The sequence below is a fragment of the Procambarus clarkii genome, chromosome 30 (assembly GCF_040958095.1).
Source record: "Procambarus clarkii isolate CNS0578487 chromosome 30, FALCON_Pclarkii_2.0, whole genome shotgun sequence".
Classification (NCBI taxonomy): Eukaryota; Metazoa; Arthropoda; class Malacostraca; order Decapoda; family Cambaridae; genus Procambarus; species Procambarus clarkii.
Genome location: NC_091179.1, coordinates 15,826,837 through 15,846,771, shown reverse-complemented (window position 1 = coordinate 15,846,771; position 19,935 = coordinate 15,826,837). Strand labels below are relative to the sequence as shown.

The window sequence follows — 19,935 nt, the reverse complement described above, 5'->3', positions numbered from 1 at the left end:
TTAAGATGTCCACGGTTGTTCCTGTAATATTTCAGATGCTCGCTGGTAGGACGTTGAACAACCGTGGACCTCTGATATTCATTCAGTGTTCTCTGATTGTGCCTATGGCACCTCTGTTCTTCCCTGGTTCTATTCTGCATTTTCTTCCATGTCGTTCACTGACATGGATGGTGCAGGGGGCCGACCTAGAGGGTCAGCAAACATCTGAATAAATTAACTAAACTAACTATTCTACTTCACTGCACCTCCCATTAACAAAGCTATTGATCATACTGCGTATGATTTGTGATCATGTCAGCAGTGCCCTATACTGTAACGTTACCTACAGTTCAGTAATTAGATAACTTCCCTTGTAACTTGATCACAAATTTTAGGCAATTCATATAAAGTGTTCGTATAAATACTAGTTCACAACAAATGTAAATTGCTTATCTTAAAAACCCTTTGGGTTTAATTAATATGTGTGTAACCCTTCCAATTCAATTCAATTTCTTTCTTTATTATGCACCCCATACGCATCCCCTTCCGGCAGAGGATGAGTTTGGAGTAAAAAATTAATTATTCAACCTATTAATACCGGTAGACTTTTTTATATTAACAAGCTTATAAGTATACACAGCAATGTGCGGCTACTATATTCTAGAGGAAATATTACAGTGTAGATCACAAACTAGCTATAAGTTCATCTAATGCTCCCATCTCACAGGATGGTTAGTCATACATGGAATCAGGGAAGATAATACCTGCCTCAATACAAAAAATTAAACGTGACAACTTTATGATTTTCATAAGAGTTAAGCACTGAATTATGGAAATATTATATTATAATTATTTTTTACCTGTTTCTATAAAATTCTTTTCCAATAATGTTTGTTTACTTAACAAGATTAGGTATACACAACAATGTGCTGCTACAGACGTGGCACCACTGCACTTTCTCTACACGGTGAGACTATTTCCAGTAAACGTGGCAACGTGGCGCTCATCATTTGTAGTGTTCGGAGGTGATGAAGAGATTTGGCTTCGTCTGGGATATTCGGCATATTAATTCCTATAGTTTAGTTTTATACTTTTTTTAAATATATTTCTTAAATTATGTGTATAATATATTTGGGGGAATGATCGTTTGAGGATATTTTATTAAAACAGGTGGAGGAAAGTTAGTGAGCGCCACTCCCTCTTCAGGATACACAGCAGCCATTTGTTTACTATCGTCAGCTGAGGGACAAAGACATTTGCTTCTTTGATCGGCTACTGTTGAGCTTGATCAACTTTTGGCTCGTGTTAGTAGAATGTTTTTGGGCCCGGATTTAAATATTTACTATTTTCCTCAATACTCTAGATGATTTATATAATTATGAATCATCTTGGTGACTGGAGGTAGTCAAGGCAGCCAGTCGTCAGTTTATATTTATGTATTGTTATACCAGGCCAATGAGCTTATAGGCTCATCTCATGTATTTTATTTTGTTAAGTTATCTAGAAAACTCACTTATAACACTACACATGAGTTTACTGTCATAAGCTTTTCACCAAAAGTTTGTCGACGGTACATTACTGAATTATTCAAATCTTTTTTTCAAAACTTTGTCTAGCTCTAATGCTAGTCCTAGGTGAATTTGATATACAATATATATACAGTATTGCTAAATTACAGTACTGTATATAAGATTTTGGCACTGGCCAAAAGTACTTCAGGGGATGTAGAGTAGCCATATGTTTGTGCAGAAAATCAGCCTAGAAATTGGCTTTTTTTCAATGGCTGTACGATTCAGTATTTCAAGTTTTTCTTTATATTTAACTTAAATTTGATGGCTGATTTTTTTGTTCTTGGAGTCTTCTCGGAAAAGCTTCTGTTTACCATGTCATGTATGTCATTTTAACAATTATCTGGGGAGACATGGCTTCTTGTCACTAGTTAGAGGAGACTGTTGAATGCAAACAGTACTCAACAAAAACAGTGACGAATAAGGGGTTTACATAATAAATATAAGTAATTAAACTAAGCCAGTTTTTCTTTGCTTGGTTAAGGAAGGTAAGACGTATTCATTTAAAAACAATAAATCAAAATAGAGGACGCCTTACTCTTGCTGAACATAAAACATTGTCATTTTAGTGTTCTCTTTTTTTATCCCTTTCTTTATAGACAGTTTCTTGACTACTGTTGTATTGCCTATTGGCTTAGTGCTTCTTTTAATAATTATTTCTTAACTTGCAGATATTGTACACTTGTACACTATACAGTTTTCCGTTCAGCATTCTGTTCTTGGCTTCTGATTTTAATAAATTTGAGTTTTTGTATGTGATAATTTTCTAAATGCTGTTTCCTTATATATCTAGGGCCAAATCACGAAGTTCCCTCAGTATGGCAGATGTATCGTCAATAGAACATCCTACTTTAAAAGTGAGTTGATAGTGGGTTTGTCACTCTTCTCAGATTATTGCTAATTTAAAGTTTCTCAAGAGATTACTGTGTTTAGACAGTTTAATCCATAAAAAGCTAAATTTATTCTATTTTCTAAGAGGGTTATGCCTAATTTTTCTCATATTTGTGAAGTATTATTTCTGGGACCGTGCACATCCTGGTGCCTATACAGTACTTAGTTTTTCTGAAGTAATGTACTGTACTTGGGTGTAAATATAATTAGATACTCAATGCTTGTATGAAATACTGTATAATAATTGCTTATTTATTTTTTAGGTGCCATATGATGTGCTCAACAAGAAATTCCGATTGGCACAAAAAACTTTAGATAGAGAAGTTTGCCATGTAGCCTCTGCTGTAACAGAATTGGAGCGTGTCTTTTTCACAGACAACCGCAGTGCCTCTCAAATATCTTCTCTTCTTGGGGGTGTTGTTGAAAAATTGTCTTCCTTCAAGCGGAAGGTATGACATTAAATTGAAAACAATACAAGCATTGACAATGGCCTTTTCACAAACTATCTTCCGTTTGATATATTTAAAGTAAAACACTTTTTCATTCTCCTCTCTCCACCCAGTATCCACCATACTTTGCTACTGTCTATGTGTACTGGTTACTTATCCACGTTTTAATTGGGATTTTCCAAATTCATTATAACTAAAAGTATTTCTGAAGTTCAATAAATATGTGTGCAATTCTTGATAGACATGCTCTTTTTTAGGCTTGTCAATACTGTAATGGCAAATTCAACCAAAGTAATTTATTGCAGTTGATTTGCATTATTAAGAAAATATTTTATGAATGTAACACATTAATCATCAAGCTCCATAATAAGTATTTATATTTAATTTTTGTTATCAAATGGTTACATATCTCCAATGAAGTTTTTAATATGAACTCTACAAAAAGTATCCCCAAAGATGGACACCTCTTTACAATTTCAGTGGCATAAATGATTTAAGAAATTTGTCACTAGGAATTTTATTTAATGTATCATGTAAAATACTTAGTACTGTATATGCATATCAGATTTTTTTTAAAGTAATATTGTGCTTATAAGAGTCTTTAATATTTAACCATCCTAAACCATCCTAGGTCTAACACACTATCTTAGGTCCAATATAATACATACATGTGCTATACTAGACCTATGAATACTGTATTTGAGTTTGGTTTTAGCTAGATTTTTTGGACTTTTAAGTGAATAGTTCCAAATTCTACTATTTGATTGTCCAATACATCAACATATATACGATGGTCCACACAGTTATAAAAATTACTATAGAAACAGGAGGATGAATTGATATTAGCAATGCATGGTCTACACCAACATTTCAAGTACTGTACTGTACAGTATGTCTGATTTCACATGGAGGAGTCATTTTAATGTACTTGAATTCCATTATTTTATTTTAAAATATGAATACGTTAAACATACAGTACTGGTTTCTGATGTCAAAAATATTTTTACATTTCTGTAGTATTCCTGCCCATTGTCTGTTCCATGTTAGTCTGTAATATTCAAATACGTAATATAATTGTTTGTTGTACTGTACACTGATTTGACTACCCTACAGGAGAGGAAGTGATCAGCCTAACATAGATGTCTTCCATATTCACAATTCAGTATTTTAGTATGTAAATGATGTTGACTCTCTCCTTGACGATTCATCTTATTGTTTTTGTTACCCTGATTTGATTTATTTGGTGAGTAAAACTCTCTTCATAAATGCCCATGAAGAGTAATTTGCAAAATTTGCAAGAAATGTTATGAACATTTTTTTGGGGTCCTTACAGAGTTAGTTTTCAGATGTACAAATTACAAAATTGAGAGCTTTTTTCCGTGTCCATTTAATCTGAGCAAAATTTTTAGTGTTATTTATTCAACTACAATACAATAGTAGTACTGTATTTCTTATGATGATCTTAAAATACAAATGAATTAAAACTCTTAGGCAGAAGAAGCAACTCAAGAGGAGATGGAATCAGGTCGAGTGGTAAAACGACGTGTTGATCACTTGAAAGATCATGACTCACTTAGCCCCTCTGTTGTAACAGAATGGAAACGTACCAGATTGGACCGACTTTTAGTTGAGTATCTTCTTCGAGCTGGATGTTACTCGACGGCTACTAAGGTTAGTAGTTGAGACAAAAGTCAGTGTTCTAGAATACAATGCACGAAGTATAATTAATTTTAATACTGGTACATATTCGAGAGTGCATTTGCAAAAATTTTGTGTTTCATTGGTAGCTTATGATGCTACACAGTGGTGTTGTACCTGAAATGGAACTTGGTACAACAGAAGGATTATGAACTGATTACAGTATTTTGTGCCTTTATTCATATTAGATGTCCTTACACATTAAGGATAGCTGATTAATCAAATTTGTGGTGCTAATAAATGTAACTTTGAGATCAAAACACAGTACACTCCAGGTTGTTAACAATGGAATATGACATGAACCAATTATATTAGAGGTAAGATTTGAGAATTTTGTTTATTTTATGGTAATCTTTCAGTTTTACATGAGATTGTACCAATCCCTGTTGTTTGCATTAAGAAATAAAAAATGAGTGATAATACCATATATCCACCAGAAGAACCTAACTAAACAAAATTTGTAATATTCCCAGTCTTGATTATAGACCAACCAAATGCAGTGCTTAGAATTTTTTTATTCCACAATAAACTGATTTGTAGAATACTGTACAACATTGTGTTAATAGACTTTCAAAATGCCTTATACAGAGATATATTACATATTTAATTGCCTGTTGTACAATACAGTACCTAGAAATGTGTTAAACAAATTTTTATAATTCTGTATATTGTTCCTGTACTCATTATAATGTAAATATAAAATAAAGTTCTTGGGCCTGGAAAATACTATATTATCTTCCTAGGGCAACACCTTTATGTAAAATTGGAAGTCCTCTGTATGCACAAATATGTTTTATCATTTGTGCTAATAAAATCATATTGTGCACAAAAATATTAAAAATGGCAAATGTGTGCAAATGTGTCTGCAACGGATGACCACAGAAATAATTGATATACATAGATCATTTAAATTCCACTGTGCATGCCTTACAGTGCTACTTCCTGAGCAATAAAGACTTTATACGTTAATTATCAAAATACACTAGTACTGTATATACAGTACTGTATATGTAAGTGTTCATACAAATTTATTTTCATTCAACATTCTATGAACATTTCAGTTAGCAAGCTCCCGTGGTATAGAAGGACTGACAAACTTAGATGTCTTCTTGGTAGCCAGAGAGGTAGAACAGTCACTAGCATGCCGTGATACAAGCAAGTGCCTTTCCTGGTGCCATGATAATAAGAGCAAGCTGCGGAAGCTCAATTCTTCTCTTGAATTTAATGTGCGGATGCAAGAGTTCATTGAGCTAATCAAGAGCGATCGCCGTATGGAAGCCATCCGGTAAATGATCATAAACACTACTTGAAAAATGTATCGTCATTACTTTAAAAGTAGCTTTCTGTCTGATCAAAATTTATGTCCTGATTGATGAGGGTTAGTTGGTTCAGTGCATAATGTATGAGGCTTTGTTTGAAGTCACATGTATTACAAATAATTTTTTTTTTTTTTTGTATTATTGTCCAACTGCACAAGACTTCTCTTTAAACTTCTCTGCTTCATTTTAATAGACATTCACCTTTACTATTCGTATTTTATCACCTTATATCCAGCCTCCCACTACTTCCAACTTCCGAAATCAAAATCTCATTATCAAACTTCTTCAAATTTACATACAGTCTTAAAATGGAATTTCTAATACCATTTCAAATACTGCACTGTACCTACATTATTTTATTTCAGTAAAATGTTGACTTAAATTTTTGTTCTGTAAATATTTCCAGGGAACTATTTTATTATCAGAACAAAACTATTGTCTGAGCAGTACCAGGGTCTGATGGCCATGGGTTTCAGCTAACTTGTTGTTTACTGCATCAATCTATTAGTGTTATCTTTGTGGCCAGGAATCTAACAAATATATTCCATTCCCAATAGACATGCAAGAAAGCACTTCACAGGACAGGAACCAGGACATTTGCCATCAATACAACGATGTATGGCCCTTATTGCCTTTCCAGCCAACACAGGTGGGTTTCTTTTTTTCTTGTTTTTTCAAGAAAAAACAATATATATAAGATTTGCTTGGATATTCAAGTTTAAAGATATGAAATAAATACTAACAAGTAAAGAAAACTGTACCGGGCTTCCATTAGAATGGGACTGGTGGTGATTGATGGTAGTCTGTCAGACCTCTAACATCTGCCAACATCATCAATTAAAATTGCCAGGAGTTACTCAAATTTGCCAAGACTACCCTGCTACCTGTCCTCCTGCATCTCGCCGACAAAATGGCAGGCAATGTCAGTACTGTACCTGCTACATTCATGTTACCAACAGGCTGCTCATTGCGAATGGACTTCTGACAGTTATTGTACCCGATGACCTTCTTCCAGCCTCCGCAATTGCCACTGACCTGACTGGCCAACCATCAAATAGCACATCACCTCAAGCACGCCGGGCCCCGTCTGGCCACAATGACTCCATAATTCCCGAGCTTGTCCCAATGACAAGGACAGCAGCAGCCCCCAGGTCAGCCGACCAGGACGATGAAGCCTACTCCGAAGACTCGACCGACGCTGAAGACGTTTGAAGGAAGTCTTCCTTGAAGACATTTGAAGGAAGTCTTCCTTGAAGACAAGGAAGTTTCTGCATCAATTTCTTCACTTCTCCAGAATCCAGAAAGAGGCACATTTCATCCTAATCAGTCCTCATTGCAAATTGGTAACACACTCGCCTGGCGTTTCACGAGTGCTTTGGCCTGGGTTCGTATCCTGGCTGGGGAGGATTTACTGGATACCAATCCTTAACTGTAGCTTCTGTTCATCCAGTAATGAATGGGTACCTGGTTGTTAAACTGTTTGGCGGGTCATATTCCGGGAAAATTAGGATTAAGGACTTGCTAGAAACAGTACGCATGCTAGTAGCTGTACAAGAATGTAAGAACTCTTTTATATAAATAAATAAATAAATAAATAAAAATAAAAAATAAAGCTGACTGTGATGACTCAACTGACTCTGATTACTTCACTCGATGTCACCGACTTCGCATCCCCTCCTGCTGCAGCTCGGGCACCATCCAACCCTCCTGATCCCACACTTGCACCAGCGGGCTGACAGGCTACCAGGCCATCTACTCAAGGGATATCCAACAAGGCTACAATCTCTCGAAAGAGGACAGACAGTACAACGCAACTACCCACAACAAATGCTGGCAAAGCTTGTGCACTGAGGCGATTCAGTTCCTTCCTATGGTCGTCCCTCAAGAACGCGTAGACCACCTCTGCGACTACAACACCTTGAAGAAGGAACTCTGACTGGAATTCTAACCACAGGATAAGGCAGAAAAGATCCCATTCCTCTTGTAACACCTGGCCATCTTCTCTTAGGCCAGACGACTGCGGCCAACCTTGCTGATAGCCCTACTCCTGTGACGCCCAACTGCGAGCGACGTGTGAACCCCATTAACCCACCAGTCTACAGCATCAGCTGCAAGTCCTATCCACAATGGTTGGGCTACCGAGCTCTAATTTCCTCCTCTGACTAGTATCCTGTTTACTGCTCAAGTTTTCTGCATCCTCATCCCAGCCGTCTGCCCCTTGCTTACCTGCCCTAGGGTCTTCGATTGAGATTGTTTTTTTTTGTCTTCAGACGATTCATTATTCAATAGAATGTATTTTCATCAGTGTTCTTTTTCAGATGTTGCTCCATACAAAGAACTGTTGTCAGATTTACGATGGGACCAGTTGATTGAACAGTTTCGAGCTGAAAACCTGAAATTGTACCAGTTGTCTTCACAGTCTGCCTTCTCCGTTGTTGTGCAGTCAGGGTTGTCTGCACTCAAAACTCCTCATTGTTATAGAGTAAGAAATGCACCTACAATGTTTAACAAAGTATTTACAAAGTAAATACAGTACAAAGTATTTGTACTGTATTTACAAACTTATACATAACCATTCTTCATGCTGGCTTATATTTCATTGCAATACAGTATTTTGTTGTATTTTTCACTTAAAATAATTTATTCCTTTCAAAGAAATGTAATATATTTTTTAATTTTTTCATGGCCATCAAATATTCCTTCATTTTCTATCAGTCTTCTATTTTCTCTCCTAAATTAGTGGTAAAAGCAGTTGCCTATTTGAATTCCAGGTACAGTAATTTGTACCCTGGTTTCAAACTGTAAACCACACCTCATTATTTCTCCTCCATTCTGTTAATATCACAGTATCTTAGTGCATTGAATATTATATAATGCACTATATACTACACTCCATGTTCAAGTACAGTACTGTAACAGAAGATCTTCATGAATATTTCTGGTATGTCTGCTTGTCTTAAAATTGTTTATAATCTAAAAGAATAACTAAACTTCTTTAAGTAAAATTCTAAACAAGAAGTACTGTATATGTAAATAAGTTTTCTAAGTATTACATTCAACCTTATATTGCTATCAGTTTTTCTTTAACCATTTAATGCACTTTTCAAGCTAAATAACTATCAGTATTTTTGTCACAACGGATAAGGTAGATTATAAATGCTAATAAGTTAATTCAGGTTTTAAACAAATTTATCTGAGGGCCATTATCTCCCTAGTGACCTTGATGGGGATAGGAAGCCAGTGGCTTGTCTAAGGCCCTCCATTATTCCCGAGAATATTTTTTCTGTGGATGCTGAAGTAATGTCTTGGCATTTACAGTTTTGGCAGGTAGGTAGGTCCATGGGTTTATAACCATGTGGGTAAAAAAGCATCTCCTGTTTTCCATCCTACATTGTAGCTTGTTGAGCTAGAAGCTGTTGCCCCTTGAATGTGTTACATTTAACCTTTTAAAGAAATGCTCTGAATTAATAACATCCAGATTGTTCAGCTGTTTACTGTATAAAATGTGACAGCAGTATGTGCAGTATAGAGCGCCTTTGCATAGGTTGGGGGACGTTTCCAAGGATATGTGCATGATACTGTGTTTATGCTAAGAGTTCCATAAACACAAGAAAAACCCCATTTGGGAGATATTGTAATATATGAATACCTGTATCATTTAAATTTTATTGCAAACTGCAAGTCAATTTGGCATCAACTTTTGCCACTTAATATTGTGCAGGTCAGAAAGGTCCTGTATCCAGGTGGGATGCTGTTTATCCCTCTTCCCAGTGTGGGCTGTTGATCCTGTTGTGGGTCAGAGACTATGCATTTGATCTGGATCCTTCTCAGTTTAAGTTTGGTTCACTACCACTTTCTGGTTATGGTATTGGGTTCCTGCTGCCTCCTGGCTGACAGGCAGTCCTTTGAATTAACCTGAATTTTCATGAGGGGCTACCATCTCTAAGAGGCCTTGGCCGGAGCAGGAAACTGGTGGCTTGTCCCCCCTTTATTCCTGAGGATTTTTTTTTTTCATTTGTATTTTAAATACAAGTAATGTCTTGGCATTTATAGCTATGGAATGTAGGCAATTCTCTGGGTTTATTACCCTATGGGTGAAAAATGCCCTATTATTTAATGGGCGAGTATGACATATATTGGCATAGTGTTGTATTTACTCATAAAATAGAATTTATTTTTGTACAGGTATTTGAGAAACTTTTGTTTTTTTGTATGTTTGTGTGTGAGACCTGAAAAATATCATTCTGTTGAGAGAACACATCCAGGTTCATGAGTGGTTGTTGACCGAAGGTCTGCTCTCGAGTATTGGTGTGATTTTGGTAGTCTTGCTAGTATCAGGGGAATCTTCCTAATGATATTGATAGATTTCAAAGAAAAAAGCTATAGTGTAATAGTATTTGATTCTGTTGGTAATAATTGTTTTGATGCACGTTAAAAATTCAACAATAAGGTACAGTACTCTTATTATAAAGCTGTGTTACCCAAATATTTTTAGCACATTACTTTCCTTATTACTCATTCTGTATGTTGCTTATCACTTTAATAAAGGCCATGTTTTAGTGTATTGTGATCATTGTTGTTTCAGGGAGCTACAGGTCACAACCCAGACTGCCCCGTGTGCCAGCCATCTCTAAACTCCTTGGCTTCTCCTCTCCCGTATGCTCATTGCTCACAGTCTCGTCTTGTGTGCAATATTAGTGGAGAACAACTCAATGAAAATAACCAACCGCTAATGTTACCAAATGGATATGTTTATGGACAGAAGGTAAGAGTGCAGCAAAAAAAAAAAATATATATATATATAGTTTGTGTTGCCACTGGTGTAAGCATTCACTGTATTCACTGTAAAACCTAATTTATATTGAATATAAATTCACCATCACCACATGCATGACTATCTTGAAGATAGTCATGAGTGTGGTGATGGTGCAACCCTTGAAACACTAAATGAAATACTATCATGTTCAGGGTTCATTGTTAGTTGGTTCTTTATTTCATTTGATTTTGATTGATTTGTTAAAAGTAATTTTTGCTATTTTAACTTTTATGCAGTATATTACAGTACCTCACGTGATGCTATCATTTCCCCCCAGGCTTTACAGCAGATGGCCAGTGAAAACAATGGCACTATTGTTTGCCCACGTTCACGCCAAACATTCAACATCAGAGATGCAGAAAAAGTGTTTGTCATGTGAGAAGATGCATATGATGCTCACATAATGTTAGTTATTAAAATGACATTTCTACATTTGAACAGGTTATGTTGCTCATAAATGTGGCCATACTTATTAATGAAATTACTGTACTCATATTTGGTATGCATTGTATTTGGCCTTGTAAAGTGATGCCATTTTCTGTAATTGTGTCCATTTGTTGGATTAGGTTAAAAACATACATAAAATGTTATTGAACTACTCTTAATACACAACAATAAATGCATACTCTTGTGTGAGTATGTGAATCCATGAACACACACACGCACGCGTGCGTGCGTACATGTAGACGTACACTGGTAATTATACAAACTCTTAACACGTGCATTAGTATTTATGAAGAAAATGAAGCTTTAATTGAACCCTTTGGTTTAACTTTGACCTTGTTTAACTGTATTTAACAGTCATATTCAATTGATAAGTTTCAAGACACTTCTCTAAAGGGCACAATTACTGGACAAGCACTTTACATGGTATATTTGTCATGAAGGATCATTGACTGATAAGCTAGAGCTGTTATTTTGCAACTTTGTAGTTTATTTTAACATTAAATTCTTAAGATATTGATCAGTTGCGATTGATTCATTCATACGTCGTAACCACTTATCTTTGGTTGAGAACGTAGTTAGTTGTTTATGATTACGTAGTTAGTAATGTTTATTAGTATAGATAGCTTTGAGCAAGTAATTCTAGCTTTTCAGACTGTTATTACTGAGGTATCAAATAAGGACATGTCATCTTTTTTAGTGAAATATCATAAATTGGATGTTGGTTTATGGTAAACACTTGTCAGTAATTTGCCAAAATTTATCTTTTTTTTTTTTTTTTTTTTTTTTTGGTACATTGTGTTATTAAAGTACAGTACTGATAGTGTTTATATCGGGTATACCTGTGTACAATAGTGTACCTCCTGAATGTAGCTCATAGTACCATTTTTTGTTTCTGTACAGCATGACTAACCATCGTGCTGTTATTAGTGTTTATAAGAATAAGCATATCATTTTTGTCAGTTGTTAATCCACGGGGTACTTGCTGCCAGAAAGAGACATGAATATATATATATAATTATTACCTAAATGTAATTACCTTGTTGTAGTTACAGGATGAGAGCTACCCTCATGGTGTCCCGTCTTCCCAGTACTCTTTGTCGTATGACGTTTTGAAACTACTGATGTTTTGGCATCCACCACTTTGTCATTTGTTTCAACTGTCTACCCCCCACTATGCAAAAGTGAATTTTCTAGTGTTTTTTTGGGCAGCCTTGTTTGCCTTGTTTAGTCAGCTTAAATCTATGACCTCTTGTTCTTGAAGTTCCAGGTATCAAGAATTCTTCTATCAATTTTTTTTTATTCCCATTACTGTTTTGTACATAGTGATCATCCTGCCTCATTTTCTTCTATCTTCTAACTTTGGCACATGTATCGCCTCTAAACTCTCCATGTAGCTCTTGTCTTTCAGTACCGAAAAGCATTTTGCTGCATGCCTTTGCACCTTTTCCAGTTTGTTGATGTGCTTCTTGAGATATGGGCATTATACAACTGCTGCATATTAAAATTTTTGTCTCAAAGGTCGTAACCAATTTATTTAACATTTTGCCATTCATGTGTGTGTGTAATTACCTTAGTGTAGTTACAGGATGAAAGCTACGCTCGTGGTGTCCCATCTTCCCAGTACTCTTTGTCGTATAAGGCTTTGAAACTATTGACAGTTTTGGCTTCCACCACCTTCTCACTTAGCTTGTTACAACTGTCTACCATTGTATTTGCAAAAGTAAACTTTCTAATATTTTTTTTCACCTTTGTTTCCTTAGCTTGAATCTGTGTCCTCTTGTTTGTGAAGTTGCTGGTTTTAGGAATTCCTCTTTGTCAGTTTGGTCGATTCCGGTTAATATTTTGTAAGTGGTGATCATATCACCTCTTTTTCTTATATCTTATAGTTTTGGTATGTTTGACACCTTTAGTCTCTCCTCATAACTCTTGTTTTTAAGTTCTGGAAGCCATTTTGTAGCATGCCGTTGCACCTTTTCCAGTTTATTTATGTGCTTCCTGAGATTTGGGCACCATACAACTGCTGCAGGTTCCAATTTTGTGTGTGTGTGTGTGTGTGTGTGTATACTCACCTAGTTGTACTCGCCTAGTTGTGCTTGAGTGGGTTGAGCTTTGGCTCTTTGGTCCTGCCTCTCAACTGTCAATCAACTGGTGTGATCTCACACACAATGTATGTATGTATGTGTATATGTGCATTTACTATTTGTGTGTAATTACCTAAGTGTAGTTACTGTATGAGAGCTACGCTCATGGTGTCCCGTCTACACAGCACTCTGTCATATAACGCTTTGAAACTACTGATGGTTTTGGCCTCCACCACCTTCTCACCTAACTTGTTCCAACCATCTACCACTCTGTTTGCGAAAGTGAATTTTCTTATATTTCTTTGGCATTTTTGTTTAGTTAGTTTAAATCTATGACCTCTTGTTCTTGAAGTTCCAGGTCTCGGGAAATCTCCACTGTCAATTTTATCAATTCCTGTTACTATTTTATACATAGTGATCATATCACCTCTTTTTCTTCTGTCTTCTAGTTTTGCCATATTTAATGCCTCTAACCTCTCCTCATAGCTCTTGCCTTTCAGTTCTGGGAGCCACTTAGTAGTATGTCTTTGCACCTTTTCCAGTTTGTTGATGGGCTTCTTAAGATATGGGGACCACACAACAGCTGCATATTCTAGCTTTGGCCTAACAAAAGTCGTGAACAATTTCTTTAGTATTTCACCATCCATGTATTTAAGAGCAATTCTAAAGTTAGAAAGCGTAGCATAGGCTCCTCGCACAACAGTTCTTTATGTGGTCCTCAGGTGATAGTTTCCTATCTAGAACCACCCCCTAGATCTCTTTCTTTATCAGAATTTTTTTAAAGATTTCTCACAATTTATAGGTTTTGTGGGGTCTATGTTCTCCTATTCTACATTCCATAACATGACATTTATTCAAATTAAATTCCATTTTCCAAGTGGTGCTCCATATACTAATTTTGTTCAGGTCTTCTTGAAGGGTATTACAATCATCTAAGTTTCTTATCCTTCCTATTATCTTAGCATCATCAGCAAACATGTTCATATAATTCAGTATTCCATTTGGTAGATCATTTATGTAGACAATGAAACGCCCGAAACGCTTTGCGTAATAGTGGCTTTAGGCATTGTATGTACTAGCTATACCTATAAGTTAAACAATCCTTGTAAATATTTATTGTATGTATGTACCTTACCTAAATAAAATTGTATTGTATTGTATTGTAATGAACATCACCGGTGCAAGAATTGAACCCTGTGGTACTCCAGTTGTGGCATTTCTCCAGTCCAATACATTGCCTCTGATTACTGCCCTCATTTTTCTATGTCAGAAAAATTTTCATCCATGTTAGAAGCTTACCTGTCACCCCTCCAATATGTTCCAGTCTCCAGAACAACCTCTTATGTGGAACTCTGTCGAAAGCATTTTTTAGGTCCAGATAGATGCAGTCAACCCAACCATCTTTTTCCTGTAAAGTCTCTGTGGCTCGATCATAGAAACTGAGTAAATTCGATACTCAGGATCTTCTAGATCGAAAACCATACTGTCTGTCTGATATTATATAATTTCTCTCCAGGTGTTCTACCCATTTAGTTTTTATTATTTTTTCCAATATTTTGACTATTACACTTGTCAATGATACAGGTCTATAATTGATGGGGATCTTCCCTGCTGCCACTTTTGTGGATTGGAATTATGTTAGCCTTTATCCACACATCAGCTACGACTCCTGTTCACAGGGATGTCTAAAAAATCAGCTGAAGTGGAATGCCGAGCTCAGGTGCACATTCTCTCAGAACCCATGCTGAAACTCCATCTGGGCCAACTGCTTTGTTCTTACTTAGCTCCTAGATCATTTGTTTCACTTCGTCTCTAGCCACCTCTATGCGCTCTATGCTGTTCTCTGGAATTCTTATTGTGTCTGGTTCTCTGAAGATCTCATTTTGTACAAACACACTTTGAAACTTTTTGTTTAATGTTTCACACATTTCATTTTCATTTTCCATGTATCTGTCCCCCATTTTCAACCTCTGAATATTATCCTTAACCTGCAGCTTGCTTTTAATGATTTTATAGAAAAGACCTGGATCTGATTTACATTTGTCTGGTATACCGTTCTCAAAGTTCCTCTCTGCCTCTCTCCTTACTGACGTGTAGTTGTTTCTTGCATCTTTGTATCGCTGGTAAGTTTGGGGTTTGGCCTCTTCCTATTATGATTCCATGCTTGTGTCTTTTGATCTCTGGCCCTCTCGCAATTTCTGTTGAACCATCCCTGTTTACTAGGTCTGCATCTCTGTTTTGGTATGAATGTTTGTGTGCCTTCATTGTATTTTGCAAAATTTGGCATACATCTCATTTACTGTACTTACTTGCCTAGCAACAAGTCTGTCCAATTATACCCATGAAAAATTTCTAAGTTCCCCATAGCGTCCTCTCCTGAAATCGAGTTTAACAACTGTTTCACTGTCCCCATTCTCTACTAGATTATATTGCATAGCGTATTTAATGTCCAAGAGGACGTGATCACTCTTTCCCAAGGGAGGAAGGTACTGGATGTCAAATACCTCTTCTTCTTTCCTGGTGAATACTAAATCCAGTACTGATGGTACATCCCCTTCCCTCATTCTTGTGGCCTGCTTGACGTGTTGATACATGAATGTCTCCAAGATGAGGTTTTACAAATCTGCCTGTCCAAATGTCCTCTGTTCTTGCCTCATAGACCTCCCAGTCTATTGCCTTAAAGTTGAAGTCCCCCAGTACCAGCAATCGGGATTTATCTTAGTCAGCTCTTTCCATAATCTTTCTCATGACCATTATGAGGCCCTCTTGTTTGTCATCCAGTTCTTCCTTTGTCCATGTGTTGCTTTCTGGTGGGCTGTAGGCATTTAAAATTATCAGCTTATCATCTTGATTCCAGACCTGCAATGCCATTATGTCAATATCTCGAGGGTTTTAAATTATTAATGCCTTCAAGAGAGTTAATAATTGAAAACCCTTGAGATATTGACATAATGGCATAAGTGTGTGTGTGTGTGTGTGTGTGTGTGTGTATGTGTATGTGTATGTGTATGTGTATTTATTATTTGTGTCTGCATAATTGAGCTATTAGCACTTGGACCCCACCTTTCTAACCAATCAATTTTTCCTCTATTATATCTACTTACATATATTTCTCTCTTAATACACCTATCCCTAGGAAGCAGTCCGTAGGAGCTATGTAACTCCAAAGTAGACAAACTTTTCCCATTTGTTTCTGTCTCGGCCAGGAATTGAACCCAGGCCTTTAGGACTACGACCCCAGAGCACTATCCACTCAACTGTAAGGCCCTTAAGGCCTCGTGGTCTCAGCCCACAGGCCTCAGCCGCAAGGTCTGTGTGTGTGTGTTTGTGTTTATTTAGATTTAAACTACACCAAATCATTCACACACTCTTGAGTGCATTATCAAGACCTGAGTACTGTATATGATTTGGACAAGACTTGCATACTTGCATCTCAACGACTGCAGTAATAGTAGTAGTCGTCGAGATGTAAGCTCATCCAAACCATGTACTCATACCTTGATAATTCACTCAGGAAAGTACATAAAATGTGGTGTAGCCTAAATCTTTACATAAAATACCTTAGACCACTACACCACAACAATGTCAAAAAACCATGCAACCTGGGATTTAACTGAATCCTCCAGGGTTCCTGAGGCTTACACTGAAGTCTAACCAGCATTTCACATATTGCTTCCATGCACCCTGGCTTGTAGTCTAGGAATTCTACCTCCTACGTTTCTTTTCAAATGCACAAAGAAATCCCATTAATGTGATGTACAGTATTAATGAGAACATTAGTAGGAGTCATGAGGAGGATTCAAACTTATGCTCTGGGTACTCCCAACCAAGCACCTTAGACCACTACACCACGACATGGTCTAAAGCAATACAACCTGGGATTCAACTCAAGTGTTCCCAAGGCTTACAATGAAGCCTAACCATGGTTTCACACATTCACACACAGGGTTTCCTCTTCATGGCTCTTACTGGTTTTATCATAGATACATCACGTTAATGTGATTTCTTGAATAATAATAATAATTTTTGCTCATATTCATGTCTTTTTTTTTTTCCAGCAGTATCTAGCACAATGATTCAGTGGGTAGCACATAGTTGTAAGCTCAAAAGAGAACACAAACAAGATATTTCAAGATATTCTCAAAGCAAGAATGGAGGGAGGAGTGTGGAAGTTAGGACATTATATCCAGTTGACGTCATGTTACCTAAACTGTGCATAATGTTTGTTGTTTTCCAGTTTGTTGCATATTCCAAAAAATTGGAATATGCAATGAAAGATATAGGTCATGTTCTCTATCCTTGACAGTGTCTTGAAATGCAGACAATTACTTTGAATTCTTGTTTCTGTCTGTTCTCTTATAAGTTCACAAAGTTTTTTTTTAATATTTATGTGTTTGTGTGTGCAGAAATTATGAAGAAATTAACACAAGAATAATGTGACAATGTCTGACTATGAAAGAAAATGACACAGAAATTCCCTAAGTACTTTCATATTGATACATCTTCAGAAGGATGGATATTACAATTAATTGATTGATAAAGATTAAGCCACCCAAGAGGTGGCACGGGCATGAAAAGCCCATAAGTGGTAGATTTTTTTTCTAGTAAATGTGTACTGTGTGCTGAGGTCGCATTTAATCGTCAGGCTGCTATCGCGGGGGAGGATACTGCTTGACAGTATTTATGAGGGTGTCCAGCTGCTGGACACCTCTTTTGACCAGAAGAGTGGCAGTGTTGATGGCTTCAGGCTAGTTACTGCAAGATTCAGGGACTCCTAAAGCTCTTCTAAAAGTCGTTGGTTGCTTCACATTCCAGGAGATAGTAATGTAGTGGCTTTTTTGTGATTGTTTGACAGAAGATGCACTCTCTCTGTCTGGGTTCACAAATATCCCAGTTGCATCTGTAACCTAGATGTAGTCTATGTAACCGAACTGCTATTTCCTGTGAATTCCTTTTAGGATATTTAACCTTTCTAACTTGGTGGCCTGAAGATACCATATTGCAGAGGACAAATCTTCTGCTACTCTCTGGTGTTGATGGGCTTTGTTGAGGTGTGGATTTAAGGCATTGGCTAACAGCTCTGACTTTGGAGCACAATTTGACTCCAGGGTGAGGAATCAGGTGAGGTACTGTACCTCAGTAGTTCGACTTACTCCTCCATGCCATGCGTTGGGCATTTCTGATGCATGTGTATTACCATTTGCACGGTGATCAGGTGACTTCTCTGATGCTATCCCATATGCATTCTTTGTCTTAGCGACAGTATGCATTTTCGTCATTTTCTAAAGACAGTATGTTTTTCCTCCATTTTCTTTCTCTTCATCAGGTTTTGTCTGTGTTGGACCGGGTTGTTTTGTCCTTTCTCTTGTGACTTTTTCTGGATTGGCATCTCATGCCAAACACTGTTGCTTCTTATTGTGCTGCATTGGCGGAGCTGCTACAGCTTGCATTCGGGGTGGATGTCATTTCTGCTCTGTTTTGCAGGCATTCTCATGCATTCTTTCACATCCGGCCTGATAATGTGCCGCCTGAGCCTTCTTAGTCATTGGACAAGGTGCTGTGCTTTCTTTTCTTTCTTCTCCTTGGTTAGTGGTAGCCCCTTCGGATCGTGATTGTTTTTGAGTTTTTTGAGTTTTGAGTTTTTGAGTTTTAAAAATAGTTTTTGAAAGGAGTTGTTTCTGGGGGTCATGTTGAGGAGCTTCATGCTTTTCTCCAGTGCCATGGGTTTTGTTCTTTTGGTCCTGGTGGGCATTTTGTTCGTTTGCAGCTGTCTCCTTTTCTGGCGAAGAATGAGGTGGCAGGCTTCCGAAGGGGTCCATTGGTTGTGGATGCTTGGCTGGGGGTGCATCACGTTGTGTCCGGTAGCTGCTTTATGCCACTTCCTGTGGGCCACAGATTCTGTGTCGGTGGACGTGCTCTGGGTTGATCTGGTATCCCTCGTTCTCTGTCTCAGGGCTCGTGTTTCTCAGGTTGTCCACAGTATCATTAAGTCTAGCCAGCCTGCAGTCTACCCTCGTGCCCATGATATTTGGCTATCTACCACTTTTTTGACTTGTCTTGACAATGTCTTGGGATGATATTCGGGCACGGGGGTTTTGGAGGTATCCAGAGTTTTGGCCATCCAGGTGTCTTGTGCACGTCCCGGTTCCTCTGTGGCCTTGTGTGGCTTTGGGGTACCTGTCACGGTCGTCTGTCTCTTCCTCGCTTTGAGACCTGCGGTGCTGCTGCCTTCCATGTTGGTCCCTGTTTGCCTTCTCTGTGGGTAGTTAGCTTCAGAGAGCCAACGAGGCTTTCCACAGAAAACAAGCGTTGAGTGTAATGAAATGCCAGTTCCTAGCGTGCGAGAGTTTTTTAGTGATGGTGTTTTTTATGTACTCTAGGCTGGGTTGGATTGTTTTATGTATCACTGGATGACTAGTTGCCAATTTAGCAATTTCATCAACTTTCTCATTTAATGGGATTTCAACATAGGATGGGATCCAGTTTGTTTTTGATGATGACAAAGTTGTCCATGTAGTTTAGCAGCCTGAAGTGTTGTAGGAGTTTCAGCCTCATTATTCTTTTCATTAAACAGTTGAAGAGAAGGGGGCTGAGAATGCCTCCTTGCAGTGTACCATTTTCATGTCTTTTTTGTATTCAGAGATTGTGCCATGAAGTTTTGAAGACTGTGCCTTGTGCAGAGACTTC

General features: G+C 37.3%; 1 protein-coding gene across 3 annotated transcripts; it reads left to right on the top strand.

Annotated features, from left to right (window-relative positions):
* The first annotated feature begins 1,178 nt into the window (after positions 1-1,178).
* Positions 1,179-17,428, top strand: Kaz (E3 ubiquitin-protein transferase Katazuke). 3 transcript variants are annotated; one of them, XM_069333931.1, is made up of 10 exons: positions 1,180-1,283; positions 2,341-2,404; positions 2,702-2,887; positions 4,379-4,558; positions 5,647-5,870; positions 6,462-6,553; positions 8,223-8,386; positions 10,490-10,669; positions 10,998-11,125; positions 17,310-17,428. In XM_069333931.1, the coding sequence occupies exons 2-9, from the start codon at positions 2,366-2,368 to the stop codon at positions 11,097-11,099; spliced, it is 1,167 nt and encodes a 388-aa protein (XP_069190032.1). In that variant the 5' UTR covers positions 1,180-1,283; positions 2,341-2,365; the 3' UTR covers positions 11,100-11,125; positions 17,310-17,428. The 3 variants fall into 3 exon arrangements, with proteins under 3 accessions (XP_045610082.1, XP_069190032.1, XP_069190033.1); XM_069333932.1 differs by having other exon boundaries at positions 17,307-17,422; XM_045754126.2 differs by lacking the exon at positions 17,310-17,428 and having other exon boundaries at positions 1,179-1,283; positions 10,998-14,409.
* The last annotated feature ends 2,507 nt before the right edge of the window (positions 17,429-19,935 follow it).